The 19,373-nt window shown below is 40.7% G+C and overlaps 1 protein-coding gene across 1 annotated transcript; it reads right to left on the reverse strand.

Moving 5' to 3' along the window:
• Positions 1-3,238: 3,238 nt before the first annotated feature.
• On the reverse strand, positions 3,239-10,730 carry SMC3 (structural maintenance of chromosome 3). Its single transcript, XM_086508967.1, has 28 exons — positions 10,502-10,730; positions 9,972-10,061; positions 9,761-9,862; positions 9,497-9,673; positions 9,249-9,379; positions 9,018-9,096; positions 8,759-8,916; positions 8,609-8,684; positions 8,381-8,509; positions 8,146-8,290; positions 7,918-8,048; positions 7,701-7,853; positions 7,425-7,614; positions 7,193-7,326; positions 6,944-7,102; positions 6,373-6,681; positions 6,109-6,285; positions 5,942-6,025; positions 5,407-5,616; positions 5,243-5,332; positions 5,026-5,147; positions 4,782-4,937; positions 4,594-4,701; positions 4,446-4,506; positions 4,233-4,367; positions 3,955-4,042; positions 3,790-3,862; positions 3,239-3,696 (listed from the first exon to the last, which is right to left on the reverse strand). The coding sequence occupies exons 1-28, from the start codon at positions 10,631-10,633 to the stop codon at positions 3,579-3,581; spliced, it is 3,717 nt and encodes a 1,238-aa protein (XP_086365093.1). The 5' UTR covers positions 10,634-10,730; the 3' UTR covers positions 3,239-3,578.
• Between the last annotated feature and the right edge of the window lie 8,643 nt (positions 10,731-19,373).

The raw sequence follows: 19,373 nt of genomic DNA on the forward strand, positions 1-19,373 counted from the left end.
TCACATAACCCTACACCTACTCCTATACACAACCTAAAGCATAATCAAAGATTCAAAAAGCAAAACACAAGAATTAAGCATTAAAATTAACAAGCATGCTTGATTAGCTATTCCAAACACATTGCACAAAGAGAGTTATACAAATCCACTTGTTCTATTCAAAATACCAACCATCATGCATAAAGGAGCATGTGGAAAGAGGAGAATACAAGTAGGTAGAAGCACTTGAGAGGATAGGGAATCTATGGAGCTCATTGGCGTTCACAAAGCTCTCGAGCTTATAATGTGATTAGCTCTCCAACTTTCAAACCCTCATAACAGCTCAAAAAGAGTTGTTTAACATCATGAGTTTATAAAAGTAGAGTTCACATTTGACCCGCCAAAAACTAGTTAAAATAGTCCCCACACTTAGTCTAGGGCTTTGTCAGCATCACAAAAATTTGGAAAAAATCCCAAGCTCCTTGATCCTCTTCGCAAAAATGGGGATACATATTCACGGGTTGTCAATAAAAATGCGTAAAATAGATACTTTATCCCACGACTAGCCAGAAATGCATTAAATTTATGAGACATATACTTCCCCCCTCTCGGAACGGAGGGTGCCCATAGTGCATTTAAAGACATTTCAGCCATAGCCAGAAATTTCTTGAAGCACATAAATACTTTGGACTTAGCTTTAAGCGAATATACCGATGCTTGGAGTAATCATCAATGAAAAAGGTAATTTCCAAAGGACGGAGTTTGCATGGGCCCACAAACATCACAATGCACAAGTTGCAACCTGCATGTAGCCCTAACTTAACCATCCTTTGGAAACTTTGAATGCTGCATCTTACCCAAAATACAACCTTCACAAACATGCTTCACATGTGCTTCAAGAGGTGCCAAAGAAGCAACCATATCAGATTTTTGCAAACGCAACAAACTGGCAAAATTCTGATGCCCAAAATGTGCATGCCAAAATTTTCCATTTGAAACAGTCTTTGAATCCACAATAGCATTTGCAAAATTCTACCCACACTTGACATACAAAGTGAGCTTATATAGCCCACGACACAAAATACTAGATGCAACAATTTCATCACCAAAACTGAGATCATGAACTATACATTTGTCAACCACAAATTTCACAACAAGACCAAGTCTAGCAAGTGCAAATACAAACAAAAGGTTCTTTTTTATCCCAGGTATATACAGTGCATCAACAAGTGTGAAAGAAATGCTATTTACAATAGTCGACACAATCTTTTCAACTCCCTTGATCGAAAAAGAGGCATTGTTTGCACAAGTGATTGTATTCCCGTGAGGACACCCTCAAGAGAGTTAAATTAGTCACGATGAGAGGTAATGTGCTTTGTAGCACCACTATCAAAGTACCACACATGAGCATCTGCATCAATTGACATGCATGCATCATGGACAGAAGGATCATAAGTTCACTCTGCACTAAAAGCCCATTCTGCATCTACATTAGCATCACAATCTCCTTTCACAGAAGACTCTACAATAGATGCACTTGTAGTGGAACCACTCTCTTTCTTCTTAACCTCTTTGGACACTGCTTGGACAAGTAATCATTAGCTTTACAATAATACGCATCTTCTTTTCGCTCTTTTCATCAAAATTTCTAGGCACATTGCTACCAAAAGAAGCATTAGAAACAGGTGCATTTTCACTCGCAGAAGAACCATGAGAAGTGGCTACATTACTGTTACCACTTTTTCTTTGAGCAACAATAAATGAATGCTCAGTTGCACGTTGTTTAGCCCTTTTTTTTTTTGGAAAGTGACTCTTATAATAGCAATGTTCAGAATGCATCAAACTTGACAACTTCAAGATTTCGTTGGATCATAAGTCTCCAAGTACTAGCAAAATTCTGATAAGAATCTAGCAAATCATCAAGAACAATCTGCACAAGGAATTGTGAGAAATGACTTCGCCTGCAAAAATAAGTTGCTCATTGATGTCCTTGATACTGACAAGGAAAATGTCCATTTCATCTTCCTCATGCATAATCTTCGACTCTAGCTTTTTACGCAAGATTGCAATCTTAGCCTCATTTGCGACTTGCATAAAGACCTGCTAGAATATCTTAAGGTTGTTTTGCAAATTTAGCTGAACAAACGTGAGGAATAATGGTGCACTTCACAAAAAATGTAATCAATGCAAGTGCATACGCATCTCTTACATCCCAACGAGCCTGCTCAACTGTAGGCAAAACAACTCTAGCAACAACAATCGTACCACCAAAACCTCCAACATCCTCAACATCACATGTATCCTCAAAACTAGGATGTTACAATTATTGGCAATGATTGTCAACAAGTTTCTATGAGCTGAGTTGGCCAAATATGATTGAATGCATGGCAATGTCATTCTTTGCAATGATCTGGCATCAATCATGCAACTGCATGCAAGGATTCTACAAGATAAAGGGCAAGGGATGGAAGGCACAGATTTGTCCCCCCGTCCCCCCCACTCCCTCACAACCTTGACAAAGTAGGAAATGGTCCATTAGTGACCATTCTCCCACAATCATTGCTTCTGCCACCTTCAATATTTCTACACAAAAGGATATGGGGAATGGGATTTAGATACAACACTAAAATGGAACCTATGATGCATTTATTTGTCACATGCAGAGATAATAAAATAGAATATAGAATTGTGCCATTAAATGTTATGCACTTGTCTTGAGGAGTCTTTGGCTATCCTATTAAAGTTTGGAACAAAATTCAAGCTTCTTTTCTCTGGCATATTTGGTTAAAAATAAGTGTAATGGTTTTTTATTATAGAAAAGCAATTGGTAAGAAATGGTTGGCTGATATTTTGGTGTGGACAATTGACCCAAAGCATGCTAGATGCCACTTGCTGCTGGTAATAGTTAGCATATATGAAGATGGAGCTGAAACATGGCAAACAAGAGGCCCAATACAAGGAATACTTTCCCAACCCTTTGGATTCTAAAGAAAAGAGTTGAACAAGGGTAAAAGAAGACTGAAGTACAAAATTTAGTGGACTACATCTAAAAAGTGACATACTATTATGCCTGAAAATGTATTACCTTATTGTACTGATACTAGAACTCCTAGTGGACTAGTCTTTTGTGTTTTAGTTTTGACCATAACACATTCACAATACTTCCTCATGATGGGCAACCCTTATAATGTAACACCTGCACTGTATAAGTGAAAGGTGAGTCTAGGAGTGAAAAGCTTCATGAGAGTGAAAAGTCAAAAGAATTCGTATGTATATATAAAGAGGTGGTCGAGCTTGCATGCAATGTACAAGTCATTTTACATTTGTATTTCCTTGAACACCTATTGGTTAGTTTGTAAATGGATCATTTCAAAAACCAGAGTGGACCCCGGACTCTTGAGATAAGCTGTTAAAGCAAACAATAATTTACATGGTCTGGGTGGGGGTATATCAAACTGATTTACATAGTATGGGCTTACCAAACATGAGCCACACAAAGCCTCTTGCTTTAATGTAGTCATGAAATGCCTGCTTTCTACATGATAACTTAAGCAGCATCAGCAAGGTGCTGATGGGAAGACAATGTGCCAAAATTACTCTTAGCTGACAGCACTTACTGCAAAGCTGCTAGGATTGATAGTGATGCTCTTGGTGCAATTATCTGTCTTGTAAATGCCGATCAACCGGTCGGCCAGCTCAAACATGTTGTTCCGGAGGCTGCCGAAAAGATCAGAATCAAGACACACCGTAAACTACATGCCTGTTCTTGACCCACCACTTACCTTTCTGAGAATTGTGGAAGAAGCATACCTTATGATTATGAACTGTGCATCTTTCGTCCGATCCTTGATGTAGTGACCCACTATCGACACATTCTTGAAATCTTGATCTCCTCAAAAGTGCATTAATCAGGATTTGAACAATTGAAACAATATGCAGACGATATTGAGGCTTTTTAACTTTGAGATTTCTTACCCAAAGCAGCATCAATTTCATCCATTACATACAGTGGTGTGGGTTTGTAATGATGAAGAGCAAAGACGAGAGCTAGAGAGCTGAGTGTCTGCACAAAAGTCAAATCATTATGATAGTAGCTTCTCAATGTTTCATTACACCCAACATGTTTGTTAGCATCACTGCCTACTTGAGTATGTGGGTAATATACCAAGGCATGCAGAAAAATTGATAAGCAGAAATGAGCTAAAATGCAAGAAAGAGCTCGTTCAGTAGCTTGAAAGAAACACAAGCTGCACCTTTTCACCGCCAGACAAGTTGCCTATGTTTTTCCAGCTCTTCTTCGGAGGTCGAACACTGAACACTACTCCCTCAGCGAATGGATCAAGGGAATCTACGAGCTCAAGTTCAGCATCACCACCTAATGTTATCATCTGCATGAACCATGACAAGGACCGTCTTGTAACTCACATCGATAAAGTCATTGGTATAATAAGTCAAAAAACACAAACCTGATACATTTCTTTCAATTTCAGCGAAATGGCATTGAATCCAGCCATAAATTCATCTAACCTGAAGCCATACAGAATTCAGGACATATGAGTGCAACTAGCGAGATTCCAAATAATAGCAGGGCGATCATTCAACAACACACAGTACCTTTTCTTGCGCAAGTCATCATATGTCTTTTTGAGATCGTCTCTTTCCTGTGTTACCTCGTTGAGCTCATTCACCCGTTCATTGTAAACAACTGCTCTTTGCCGGTACCTGAAATGCAAAACATTAGCACACACTGCTAGTTTGCATTCAAGCTACAGCATGGTGTCAACACTTTGAACAAAAATTACTCTGCAATGGCATCCAGATTTGGTTTGAGCTCTCTTAATTGAGCCTCAAGAAGTGCAACTTTCTCTTTGACTGAAGCAAGCTCATTTCCTTCATCCAAGCACTCAAGTGCTAAAGCATTTTGCAGGAGTCCAGCTTCAATGCCTTCTTTGTGGATCCTGTAGTGTAGCATTCAAAAGTAACATAATTGCTTTCAACCACAAACTTGCAAATACTCTCTACTAGCATTTGTAAGACCCCACTTACTGCTCAACATGCTGTTTCAAAGTCTTGCTAAGATCTTCCATCTGTTTCTGATAGCCTTTTGCTTTTGCTTCCCAATCCTTGAGGACCTTCTTGAGGTCATCTAACTTGTACTGTGCATCAACCTGCTTTGAGCAATGCCAGTTAACATCTTCTATATACGTTTATTTCTTTATAAGACCTAGCAGTTCATTCTAGGGAAGGCAAAATCTGCACCTACCGAACCAGTTCGTAAGTCTTCTACTATTTTCTTTGTATCATTATATTCTCTTTGTGCAACGTCTAGTTCCTCTTTTTGCTTGTCTAGTATCTGAAAGAACAGAGGGTGATCAGTATCTTGGACTTTACACAAGTATCAAGGTCATGGTATTCAAAAAGAGTAACCTCTTTTAAATTTTTGTATTTCTTCTCCACCACTAAGGCTTTTTTTTCTATTTCCTTAAAGTCCATGGTTCCTTTCTCCTTCACTTCTGTACAAGCTGCCTTCTCTTTGGCTGCATCTTCAACCGATCTTTTCAACTTTAAAATCATCTTGCTACCAGTTGTGATCTTGACCTTCCTTCTATTTATTTCTGTGTTCTTCGCATCAATATCCTGCAGTTTGACATCACTTGCAAGCACGAGTAAGCTTCAGCTCAGAGGATGCAACTTCATTGATAAACAGCACAGATCACTTGTTATGAAATGCTTTTCTGAGGTTTCTAATATTATGCACACAGAGCACATTGTTATCAGCGTGGAACATTATGGTTTGCCCTGTTTTCCTTATTCCCACAACCACATAAACGATGAGTGTTTGCAAAACTAACTACTTTGCATTCAGATACGCAGCCGGTGGAAAAGACTCAAAAATAGAATGACAGTATTATAGATAACAGTGGCATCAGCCTAGAATGTAGGCATAGGCTGGAAACGATACCTTTTGAAGTTTCTCAACAAGAGCTTTTTGTTGCTTAAGTTTTTCTCCGCCTGCATTCTCCATCTTCTTTTGTAGATCATCAGCCTGTTCCAATGCATACCATTCGGTGTTGAGCTAAATTAATGGCAAGCAAAATAGACTGGGTCTTCTGACTAATGCCTGTTTACCTTATCTCGTAGGTTTCCTGAGTTTAACTTCAGCTTAGTTAGCTCGGTCTCTGCACTAGCAACAGCTTTCTCAAGCTCCTTAACTTTTTGCAGTTCATCCTTGGAGGGATTGGCAGCAGATTTTAAAGAATCAAGCTGTTGCTCAATGTCTTTTTGTTGTGCTTTCAAGCCTTCAACCTAGCATGCAAGCAAGAGTCAAAACATCCCGGTTTCATGCCGTTTTAGTGCAGCAAGAACATGATAAAAAAAGGTACAAGGGCAAACCTCCATTTGAACTTTGGCCAGTTGAAGTTCCAGTTGAGATATGGCCTTTTCAGCAGTCTTATATTGCTGTACTGAAGCATCAATTTCCTCATGCAAAGCTTTCCGCTGCTCCGTGAGATTCCTTAAATCCTCCTCAGCTTTAGACATAGTCTCAGCAGAAACACTGCTAGCTCGAACTGCAGTACCCATTCTTCCTCCCTTTGGCTTGCCACCACCTCCACTCATAGTACCAGATTTTTCAAAGACAGCACCCTCCAAAGTAACAACTCTTCGGAACTCCTTATCAGGACCATAAGCTATTCTTGTTGCCTGTTGACAAAGACATCTGGGAATGAACAGAAAACAAAAAGACTGTATTTCTACCGATACACAACTATGATTGACTGCCCTTTCAAAAATATCAGGCAATAGATTCCTTCAAACAAAATCATCATGCATTTTATTACATTACAAATTGGGTTAAAATAAACTTGCCAGTTGAATCGTCTCATAACTCTCACTTTTCCCTTCATAAAATTTATTTTACTCCAAGGACACGTTAATTTTAGATTATTAACTTCCTTTTGTTTACCTGATCCAGGTCTTTTGCAACCACTGTGTTTCCCAAGACAGCAAAGAATGCCAATTTGAGCCTGTCATCTTGAATTTTTACTAAATCATACAATCGAGGAGCAGCTTCCGGAGTTTGGACCTGCTGTTTCATTTTTTGCCGATGGCCCTCTTGCTTATCCTGAAACATGGTTTCGAGTAGTAAGGAACCATCTGACCAGACAAGAAAACTAAGGAGAAGTTTCTTGCAGTTAGTATCCGATCAGTATACCAGGATCAAAAAGGTGGCCACTCCTAGGTTTCTTGACCTCAGCATCTCTACACATGTTTGAGCTGTATTGGCTGTGTCAACCACTATATAATCAAGACCAGCACATGCTGTTGAAATTGCAATGTCATACTTAGCTGCCAAAAGCATGCCAACAGGTAGCTTAGTATAAACCAAGGTAATTGTAGCAATGCCAACAGTGAATAAGGTCAAAAGTATGGTTTTGATGGCATACCCGAAATTGCTCCAAGATCTCCTAGGCGTCCAAAAATGCCTGGAAGCTCTCCTGACTCCTTTGCCTGTAACAAGGCCTTTAAAACTGAACCTTGGCTTTTTTCAGAATTCATCAAAGACTGCAGTTCAGCAACTTTTTGCCGGGCCAACTGCTCCTGTGAAGAGAGGCTTTCTTCTTCCTTCGACAGGAGCTGAAAAAGAAAACAGCTAATTGCTTACAAACAACATTGCTCAAAACAGGTACTTACTTGTCTGGCACACATTGAAGAAACTATACCTCTTCATTCTCCCGGCCAGCTTTGACAAGAGACTGGTTTTTGGCAATAGAGGTCTCAAGATTTTGCATTTCCCTCTCTTTCTCCACCACTTTATGCGTAATTGACTTTATCTGTTCTTGAGCTCTATCGTAGGCTGTCCGTGCAGCTTCATGCTACAGAAAATGTTGTTATCAATTAACTCAATATTGAGGACTAAACTTTGGTCTAGATCGTCACCTTCTCTGTGAGTAAGCCTTTCTCAGAAGCTGCCAAGTCAACTTTCCCTTGAGATTCTATTATTTGTTTCTCCCAAGGTTCTAGTTTTGCTCGGACAGATGACAGTTGCTCACGAAACTTCTCAATCTCACCTGTGAAAAACAACCATACTCATGTGCACAAGCTCACAACATGAGTGACTTAACATTGAAGATCAAAAATATTAGAGGACTCTGAAGGCTCGCCCACCTTTTGAGCTCTCCTTGATCTTATCCAGAGTCTTTTCTTCCTCAGGAAGCCTTTCAGATAGTTTTACCACCTCTTTCTCTAGGCCTGTAATTGCACTAACAGAATCTTCCGATTCCTTTTCGAGTTCCGCAATTTTTAAGGTTTCCTGTGACCATATATAATCCTTACCATTTGATTCACGTAGCCAGTCAATATGAGGCAGCTTTGCTTGTCAATCAAAGATAAGAGATCCTACCTTCTCCACTTTCTCATCAAGCTTCTTAAGCTTCTGCTTCATATGTTTTAAGTCCTCTCGATATTTCAAATCTTGCCTTTCAAATTCTTTGAACTCTTCTGAACAGCTGTTTAGATTGTCTTCGAGCTCCTGCAATGCTTTAAGGTTGAGAAGGTAAGCATTCAATTATGTATGAAAAATACAGTTACATGGGGTGCAAAACAGTGCACATAATGCCATGTTTTGTACCTCACGTCTTTTATTCTGTTTGTTGTACTTTCCTTCCATTTCCTTCATTGCTTTTAAATGCTGCGCAAATGCCTCTCTGAAGCCATTGAAAACCCATAAGTAATATCCATGGTGATTTCGCTTGACCAGTACAGAATTTAAAAAACGCACTTTTCAAGTCGAAGAGCTTCCTCAAGTTCTGCGACGCTTTGTTTTGACTTCACGACATTTGTCTTTGCCTCTGCTGCATAGAGTTCAGCAGCCTTACCTTTCCACTTAAATAGCTCAACTTCCTTCAGCATATACCCTTCAGCTTCATTTTTTGATTCCTGAACACCAACAATAGTGATGTTTGCATATTAATTGTACCTGTGCCAGCAGATGGTTTCAGTGCTAACACTATTATTCTTTATTTAATGCAATGCGCTACCTCCAGTCCATCCTTTTCCTTTTCTGCAATTTTGACGCGTTGAACCATGCTTCCTCGCTTTTCATTAAGAACCTCCAGCCTGCACAATTTCAAAAGTACTTGTAAACATTAATAACTACTAGAACCACAGATTTTATGAACGTGAGCAATGCCTTAAGAATAGAAATTTGGGTGCATATTGTTGTTAATGTGTCCTTGTATATTTCAGCACATAAACCCCAATAAACTCACTGTTTGCTCGCCTCATCAATGCGCTCCACATACTGGTTGGAACCAATAATATCTTCTAAATACTCCAAAAACCCTTCATCATGAGGCCCTTGAGACTTGGGCTTCATCAAAGAGATCTGTTCCACTTCACCCTGCAACATCAATCTTAGATACACGAATCAATCTTAGATACGCAATGTACCAATCTGGGGCCTTGATGAATAGATTTAGCAATATTGAACAAGGCACACAAGCCAACAGTTCCATGCCTGGAGTATCAAGAAACGGTTGTTATCCAAGTCCACACCCTTTGCTTTAAGTTTCTTGGTCACCTCAGTGAAGTTGCTGAGTCGATCATCAAGATAATATTTAGAAGAGCTATCCTTGAAGGCAACTCTAGTCAAGGTAAAATCTGAACCTGGTACTGGCTCAAAGCTACCATCATCCTGTATGTCATGATAACAACCGTCGATTTTCCTCATGTCAGAGAAGCATCAAAATCATATCATCTGTCTTACAAAACATTGAAGTACCAGGTCAACTATCTCCTGGAAATGTACTGAAACTCGAGCTCTATCCAGATTCTGATGATTAGTTGAGTTATGAATTAGTTCAGCTACTTTGTTCAAACGCATCTGTTAAAAAGAAGCACAGGACACGGTAGACTTTACTTCACAATTACCAGAAAATTGTGTTATGCAGGAAAAATATCTTCATAACCCTCGTCCTGACTTGGAAATTTACCTGCTTTGCTCGCTTCCCAAAAACAAATAGCATTGCATCTATCACATTGCTTTTCCCACTGCCATTCGGCCCAACCACTGCTGAAAAGCTCTGCAAGGACGATTTTGTATTAGAGTTGAACAAAACTGTTGCAGCATCACAATATACTCCATCAACAGGATGTAAAAGTTCATAGTGGCAAAACCCATTGTATAACTATTCTCAGAAGCTTGTCACGACTCACTAAATTTAATCCATATCATCACAGAACGACTGATGGCATCACCCTGCTGATATTCTCATTCAAGAGATCTTATGTGCCAACACTGGTTGGAGCCCGATAGTTGACAGTTGTGCCTTCAGGTCATTATCACAGCAGTGCTACTGTCTGTAACTTGATTATTCGGGACTAGGTGTACTAATCACATCCCCAGACAATTCGCATTTTGAGTGTTTCTTGCCTTCCTATATCAACAGTCTGAATGGTGCAGGCAGGTACAATTGTGATCTTATGAGGGGAGCTTTGTGAAGGATCGTATATGGAAACTAACCTTGTGAAAGGGTCCAACACGCTGCTCGCCAGCATACGACTTGAAGTTCTCCATCACCATCTCTCGGATGAAGAGCCTGGATATGCGGGAAGATTTTCCAGTGTCATGGTCTGGGGCAGCCGGACGACCCATGGCGGTGGCAAGCTCAGAGGCTGCTCGCGTGCTTCCTCGCCTTCCTAAGAGTGAGAGCTGGATTCAAAATTCAGACACGGGCGGGAAGAACGTGTTTTATCCCAATGCAGCAATCAAGCATCGAACTAACGACCTCTTAAAAACGGGAATTTTACACGAGTGCTTCGTTAGGAGAGGGAACGGTCACAAACTCTGTTTGTTTAAGAATGTGGTGTGATGTCCAAAGGAGCTGGCTTGATTGGTTGAGTCTTTGTTCTTTCGTGACACGGAACATGGGTTCAAAGGAGGCCAAGCGACCTTGTGCGCTCATAAGGACGTTCATATCGATTCGCACGAAATGTGTGCGATTTGCTACAACAACAAAAAAAGTGCTAAATTGTACATTAGTTGTTTTAACATTCAATAAAAGTATTTACAAACAAACCATTATAGGTGGATAATTTTTTTGTTTGATGCTTATAGTTATCTCTGAGATAATTTTTTTTGAGACGGAGGAAGAGACATCCCAAGTGGCACACTACATGCACAGAGAGAGAGAGAGAGAGAGAGAGAGAGAGGGGGGGAAAAAAATTTGACGTCCTAGGAACAATCCTAAGAGACCTCAAAAATTTATCTCACAAATTGTGAATCCAAGACTTGTTATACAAAAGAATTGGTTATTCTTGTTATTCACACACACCCTTGTGTGTGTGTGTGGGTTTGTCCCTTCAATCAGTGTATTTATATTAGTTGTTGCATTTAATTATGTCTACCATATTTATTCCTTCAAAGCATGAGAAGAGGAAAGAGAAACCAAAATCGAACAATTGTGTTTGTATGGAGGGAGGGAGGGAGGGAGGGAGGGAGGGTGCACTACCCATCAGAGCATATTACCTTTCTTTTGATCAAATAGTGTGTGGCATGTTACGATCATCGCATTTCAAATTCATTTCACACATAAAAGACCAAAAAATGGTTATAATACATTTGTTAAGATGTTTCCAAGCATATTTGATACGATTGGTAGTTAATGTGTGTTGTTCCATTATTTATGTTTGAAAGAAAAAACCATGCAAGTTTCCTTCCACGGGGGAGTTTGCGCAATCCTCTTCACTTTCACATGATGTGTGGGAATGTGTCATTCCCATAGCCGCATGCAAATTTTGGTGTGTTTGTTCGCTGCATTCTCGATGTTTGAGAGAAAAATGTGGTAGTGCTTACTCATTGTGTATTTTGATGTCCCTTGTTGATGTGTGATGAGACATGGGAGAGAAGCATACTAAATAATAAGAAAATACAGAGTATGTAGAGTAAACAGATCAAAACAAAATTCTGTATTGATATAGTTACTGAGTACAATATGAGCATAGCTCGTATCAAACCTTCCGACCACCCCAAGTTATCTCACTCTCAATCTTGTGCACAATTCTCAATCTCAATCGTACTCTCACTCTCATTCACAATCGTAATCTCAATCCACCATCACAGTCGTATCGGCTCCCTCTGATTATGGGGATTGTCCTTGTAAGGACATGGGTCCTATGGGCAAGGCCACCGGCACGGCCGGACAGTGTGAGCGTAGCTTGTATCAAACCTTCCAACCACAAGTTATCTCACTCTCAATCTTGTGCACAATTCTCAATCTCAATCGCACTCTCAATCACAATCATAATCTCAATCCACCATCACAGTCGTATCGGCTCCCTCTGATTATGGGGATTGTCCTTGTAAGGACATGGGTCCTATGGGCAAGGCCACCGGCACGGCCGAACAGTGTGTATGCTAGGGGGAGGCTATAAGATAGCACGGTTGGGTGGAGACTAGCACACGCATTACCACCGCCCTTTCACTGGTATCCAATTTATTTTTGGGAGGAGACTAAAAGCTGCTTGCATGTGTGTGTGACGCCCTGCTTCTCCCCCACATTCCGCAGACAGCGACGTCGCCGCTGTGCAGCAAAAAGAAGACAGACACAACATCTTGTGCGAGCAACGCGTGGACAAACAATGACAACCAACCGCATCTACGTCCTCCACAGCGTACGACCAAGACAAACTCGATTGGCAACTCGACGATACCGAGGCTTCGAAGGCTTCAATTGGTGTCGTTGATTGCGCGCGCGAGAAGGGCTGCTTAACTCTTGCATGAAAGAGGGTTGAACCCACCCCATGAGGGTAAAAAGCAAGCACTTTACCATTAAGCTATTGGCCCTTGTTGTGTATAACAAGGAAAGATAGTCTACTTGTGTTAAACGAAAACTAGAAGGAAAGGGAAAGCTTCAAACTTCAAGGAATTAGCTTTACCCTTCCTTTTCACTTCTCGGAGGAAGGCAAGTTTTTCTCCAAAATTTCTTTTTTCCTCAAGAAGGTAGCTTCAAAGTGAAGAAAAGCCTTCACAAAAACGTTTTTGTGAAGAATCATCAATAGTGTTCTTGCAAGGAACGACAAGTAAAGCGCTCAACTTCCCGCAAGGCGAGGTTCACATGCAACACAAATCGCGGAGCATACAAAACACAGAGACTTCATTTTCTCAAGGTACAAGTTGTCATTTCTTTTTCTCTCTTTGCATTAGTGTGTGTTTATCATGGCCGGTGAGGATATCCCACCTACATACACGTTTGATTTTGAGCACGTAGATCAAAATCAGGGCACCACGGGTGCTGCTAACACTAATATGGATTATGACGATGATATAGGACATCATGGGCTTGTAGGTATGGCTTTTTTCAAGACTTTGGAATATCTCTAAAGCATACTTGAAAGAAACCTCTCTGCACTCAATGCAAATGTTACCAATCTTACAGAGTTACTTGTAAAATTTATGAATTCACAGACAACTCAAGGAGCCACAAGTGGCACGGTTCAAGGGAACCAAGCTCACATGACTCAAGGAGTCCAAGAGACAAGGGTTGCAGAAGATACAGAAGCTAGCAATGCATTACTTAAGAATATTACCATTCCTGAGTTTCACGGGGAAGAGCGTGATAGCAACAAGGATGCGGTCAATACGTTCTTACACAAATGGAGTGATATTCATAGATCGAGACACACCCCGGATATAAAGACGGCTGTGAAAACAAGTGTATCTCTTAAAGGCAAGACCTATAAGTGGTGGATGACATTTCCAATAGATGCTTGTCCTCCATCTTGGGCTGCGTTTCAAGCTTCTTTCTCCAAAGAGTTTTTGGACTCCAATGAAGAAGATAAGAATTGGTTAGCATGGGATGCATGCCGCATGTCTGGTCTCTCTCTCACACAGTACCTTTCAAAGTATCGGGAAATCATATTAAAACTAGAAGGTCTAGATGAATTCAAAAAGATACGGGGTTTTAATAGGGGTCTTGACAAAGACTATCGTCTTTATGTCAAGACCAAACATCCAAAAACTTTGGAAGAAGCCATTAGTCATGCACAAAGATATGATGATGACCAAGAGAGGAAAGGAAATGTTCCCTACTCTAAGAATACTTTTGTTAAGAGCAATGTGGCTAAGATCCAATGGCGAGGTAGATCTCCCACACGTTCCAAGAGGAACAAGAGACAATCTACCTCTCCACGCCCACAAGAGGCTAAGAAGCCTAAGCAATCACGAGATACTCCGCGTGGGTCTCTCAACACTGTTCATTTTGAGCGTACAAAGAAACACAATTTGTGTTTTAGATGTCTTTCGGACCAACATAACAAGAAACATTGTCCTCTTTTGCAAGGCAAAGAAAAGGCCATGCACACGGTGCAACGCCTCACATTAGATTCGTCTCCTAAATATTGTGCTGTAGAGGTTTTTCATATGAAAGAAAAACACAAGTGTTGTGTGCCTGCTTCAATGTGGCAGCCCACCTTTGGCCCCCATGATTTGATTCGCATGCATGGCACTATTAACAGACAACGTGTTCGTATTTTAGTGGATGATGGTGCAACTCATAACTTCTTGAACTCTAAGCTAGTCAAGAAATTGAAGCTTGCACATACTCCCTGCTCTCACAAGTATGTGGTGGAGTAGATGTCTGGGAATGATAAAGAAGTATGGGACACGGTGATCATACGATGACCCTTGACTTCCAAGTTATGAACATGGATCGTGCTGATGTAGTTTTAGGATGGGAGTGGCTGCATGGTTTAGGAAACACATTGCACACTAGTTATGAACACAACTCCTTATCCTTTATGGCCAATGGTAAACATGTGTTTTTGCTTGGTGAGAAAAATATACCATCTGCACCTCGTATATGTACAGCCGAGCTTTCTATTTTGCAGAAAGCAAATTTAATAGATGAAGTCTTTTTGTGTTACTACTTGTCTCCAAGTCTTGTGAATTCTCAAGAGCAAAGTGCAGTGAATTCTAGTAAGGGTATGCAAAGTGCAATGAATTCTAGTGACGGTATGCAAAGTGCAATGAATTCTAGTAATGGTATGCAAAGATCAGTGAATTTTACTGATAAACAAAGTGTTAACAAATCTAACGAGCAAACTGCTCTCAATTTTAATTCTACTAGTGTGGCCGGCGGCCTTCGGCCACCTCTCTCTCTTTCTCTCTCCCCCCCTGCGTGCGCACTGTCCTCATTGTAGCCGGATAAAGGAAATTGCGACACGTGGCACTGAAAAACCACTCTCCTTAATATATAGTATAGATAGAGTAACGTGCAACTGTTGTAAAACAAACATTACAAGATTCTCCATCCCAGCATAACTCTAGTTTACTTTCTCCTTTTACACGGCAATAGCTGACTCGCTTACTCACGGAGTATAGTGATGTGTTCTCAAGTGATTTACCACCGGGTTTACCCCCTACACGTGATGTGCAGCATGGCACAGATGTCTTGCCAGGCACTAAACCGGTGAGTAAACCACCTTATCGTATGAGTGCTAAAGAATTCAAGGAGGTCGAGAGTCAGTTGGTTGACTACCTCGCTCGTGGTTTCATTAGACCTAGCACTTCGCCTTGGGCATCACCAATTCTATTGGTAAAAAAGAAAGATGGTACTATGCGTATGTATGTAGATTATCGCGGATTAAATGCGATAACCATCAAGAACAAGTATCCTCTGCCTCGAGTGGATGAGTTGTTTGATCAACTCCACGGGGCAAGATACTATACAAAGATAGATCTTCGTTCGGGATACCACCAGGTACGTATCCTACTGCAAGATATCTCCAAAACTGCCTTTAGAACACAGTTTGGGCATTTTTGAATTTTTGGTTATGCCTTTTGGTTTAACCAATGCTCCGCTACATTCATGACACTCATGGATAGTGTCTTACGTCCCTATCTTGGAAAATTTGTTGTTGTTTTCCTTGATGATATTCTCATTTACAGTAAGACTGAAGGTGAACACATAGAACACTTACGATTAGTGTTTGAATAGCTACAAGCTCACGCGCTATATGCTAAGCAAAGCAAGTGCAATTTCTTTAAAATAGAGATACATTACCTCGGTCATGTGATCTCTTATTCTGGCATCAAGATGGACACTGACAAGGTCGCTGCCATTCTTCGCTGGCCACATCCCAACACGGTTGAGGAGCTTCAAATATTTTAAAGCATGGCTGGATTTTATCGACAGTATATCCGTGACTATGCCAAAATCACTGTTCCTATGATGGATCAACTTAAAGCAAAAGGTAAAACCTTTTCTTGGGAAGAAGCCCAAAAACGCAGTTTCGAACAGCTCAAGGTAGCTATAGCCACTGCTCCCATCCTAGCAATCGTCGACCCACTTAAGCCATTTGTGGTAGAGACTGATGCTAGTGATAAAGCCATTGGTGCAGTACTTCTCCAGGAGGGAAGACCTATAGCCTTTGAAAGTAAAAAGTTAGATAGAGCTCAACAGAATTATTATGTCTATGAGAGAGAGCTCTATGCCATAATTCACGCTTTACGAAAGTGGCGACACTATTTATATGGTGCCGAGTTTGAAGTAGTTTTTGACCATGAGAGTATCAAATGGTTTACTACTCAAACAGACTTGAAGGGCCGTAAAGCTAAATGGGCAAAAATCCTTCAAGATTATGATTGTAAGCTACGATATCGCAAGGGGCGATATAATGTAGTAGCGGATGCACTAATTCGGATGCCTCATATTAATTCACTTGCTTTCACGGAACTAAAGAGTGGATTTTTTGAGTCATTACATGGCAAGTGTGCACAAGATCACTCATATGCTAAAGTGTGGAGTGCAATTTTAAAAAGGGATCCCTCACACTCACATGTCTCTGAACAACCAGATCAACATGTCTCTGCACACGCAGATAGAAACTCCAACACACAGAGCTCCACCCCTACTCAGGAAGAGCTTAAGCGATGGAAGAATTTTTCCATTGATGATGGCTACTTACTCCACAAAGGTAGAGTATGTGTGCCAAATGACTCAGACACTAGGCGCCAAATCTTATTTGAGTGTCATGATAGTCCAAGTGCTGGTCATCCAGGTATCCGTAAGACGTATGCCTTAGTTCGACGGCAATTTTATTGGCCGGGCTTACATCATGATGTTCAAGAGTATGTGCTAAACTGCCAACAGTGCCAAGTTAATAAGGCAGAGTGCCTCAAGGTAGGTGGCCTTTACATCCTTTAGAGATTCCACAAGGTAAGTGGGAAAGTATCTCTATGGATTTTGTAGTAGGACTACCTACTACAAGTCGTGGCCATGATGCCATTTGGGTAATTGTAGACCGTCTCACAAAGATGGGTCGATTCATTCCCACCAAGACTACGGTTAAAACACCGAAATTAGCATGGCTATTTGTAGAGCATATATATAAACTCTATGGTCTTCCAGCTAGTATCATTAGTGATAGAGATCGAAAGTTTGATAATCACTTCTGGAGAGATGTGTTCCAAAAGTTGGAAACTAAACTTAATCTAAGTATGACTGATCATCCAGAAACAGATGGTCGAACAGAAAGAGTTAATCAAGTGCTAGAGGATATGCTACGAGCATACGTAGCAAGAAGCAAACCAATTGGGAAGACTACTTACCTATATTGGAATTTGCTTATAATAGTTCAAAGCATGTGACTACAGGGTTTAGTCCATTTATGCTTTTGTATGGATTTCAACCTAGATCACCCGTTACGGTGGGGTTGGCTAAGGAGAAGATACAACAAGCGAAGGATTTTCTCCAAGACCATTTTGACATGCTTTGAGTTGCTCGACAGAATGTTAAGCAAGCTCAAGATCGATATAAGAAGTACGTAGATGAGCATCGACGTCTTGCTACTTTCGAAGAAGGAGACAAGGTTTTCCTCAAAGTTCCGGAGCATTCAGAAAGTCTGAACACGGGAAAAGTTTCTAAACTTTCACCACGCTATTGTGGACCGTTTACCATTCTCAAATGTATAGGTCATGTGGCCTATAAGTTAGCTCTTCCAGAGAACTCACGAGTTCATCCTGTTTTTTATGTTAGCCGTTTACGAAAACATCTAGGACAGAACGATAATGTCATTCACATAGGTGTGTTGGTTGACCTTATCGAACCGCAAAGCATTCCTTATGAGCCTGAAAAGATTTTGGATTCTCATGAGCTTCGCACCAGACATCATGTCAGACGACAGGTGTTGGTAAATGGCTAGATAGACCTGAAGAAGGTTCTACATGGGAGAATGTCTCCGCACTTAAGAAACGTTTTCCTACGTTCGTTTTCGAGGACGAAAATGATTCTCTAAGGGGGGGGTAATGTAAGGACATGGGTCATATGGGCAAGGCCACCGGTATGGCTGAACAGTGTGTACGCTAGGGGGAGGCTATAAGATAGCAGGGTTGGGTGGAGACTAGCACACGCATTACCACCGCCCTTTCAGTCCTCCTCGAATAGGTAGCCAAAAAGTGGCTATTTTCATCCTCCACCTCTTGTCTTTAGCAACGCGGCCCAAAATAGGTTCAAAAAGAGGCATCCTGCACACAAACACATAAGAGACTAAAAAATATCCCACACGTGCGAATTAACAAAATTGGAAACTTTTTTTTTTGAAGTCCTAGAATTCCTTGCCATTTTCAACGGCCCGTAGCTCCTGAACGGTTTTGAATTTAACCAAAGCCGTCTCATATGAATTTGTTTGTCTCGACAATCTCTTCGACAATTCTGTGATGGAAAAAATCCATCTCCTGCTTGGTTTGGCCAAAAATTTACCTGCAAGTTGACAGTTTCTACAAAAACAGCGTAAAACAACATTTTCTCGCTTTTTTCAAAATCTACGCAAAAGATATGGCAAAATCTTTGCAAAATAAGTCCTATCACATGATGCACGTAACTTGCCTTTGACCTCTCATGTTGCCTCTATTCTTGTAAGGACATAACATCACCGTAAGTAGTTTGTCAAAGTCCAAGTATAGTTAACGGTGTCTAATGAGAAGGCCTAGCTTCACCATCAATGTAAACATAATATATACTCACTCTTGTCCACTAGAGATGAGTGACAACATGCATTGAGTATAATCACAAAGGTAGGGGTGAAAGCTCATCAAGAAACTTTTGTGCTTATGTGAGGGTACCACATTTGACATACATACTAACCAACGTAATGCCAAAGCACAATAACATGTTTCTCCAACAACCCATGACAATAAATCTCATTGTTGTCTTACCCATTTGAAGGTCTTGCATACAAGCCACAAGCTTTCAAGGTGCAAGAATAAGTCCTTCCCTTCGCATATGGTCAAAATAGCCTAAAGCATCCTCCATAGCCATGCATATCCTACAATCAACGCACTCCAAGACTCAACATTTTGCATGTAAAGCTCGCAAAGAACTTTTCATGCTTTTGTG

Source organism: Adiantum capillus-veneris, chromosome 3, assembly GCF_014529385.1.
Source record: "Adiantum capillus-veneris isolate H3 chromosome 3, ASM1452938v2, whole genome shotgun sequence".
NCBI classification, from domain to species: domain Eukaryota; kingdom Viridiplantae; phylum Streptophyta; class Polypodiopsida; order Polypodiales; family Pteridaceae; genus Adiantum; species Adiantum capillus-veneris.

Bases quoted from the DNA above. Each gene is read 5' to 3' on its own strand.
- SMC3 (XM_086508967.1), bottom strand. From the start codon at position 10,633: ATGGGTCGTCCGGCTGCCCCAGACCATGACACTGGAAAATCTTCCCGC. The intron at 8,049-8,145 runs GTGGGCGAGCCT...TGTTTTTCACAG, and splicing joins GATCAAGGAGAGCTCAAAAG to GTGAGATTGAGAAGTTTCGT. The intron at 4,507-4,593 runs GTACTGTGTGTT...GTATGGCTTCAG, and splicing joins GATGACTTGCGCAAGAAAAG to GTTAGATGAATTTATGGCTG.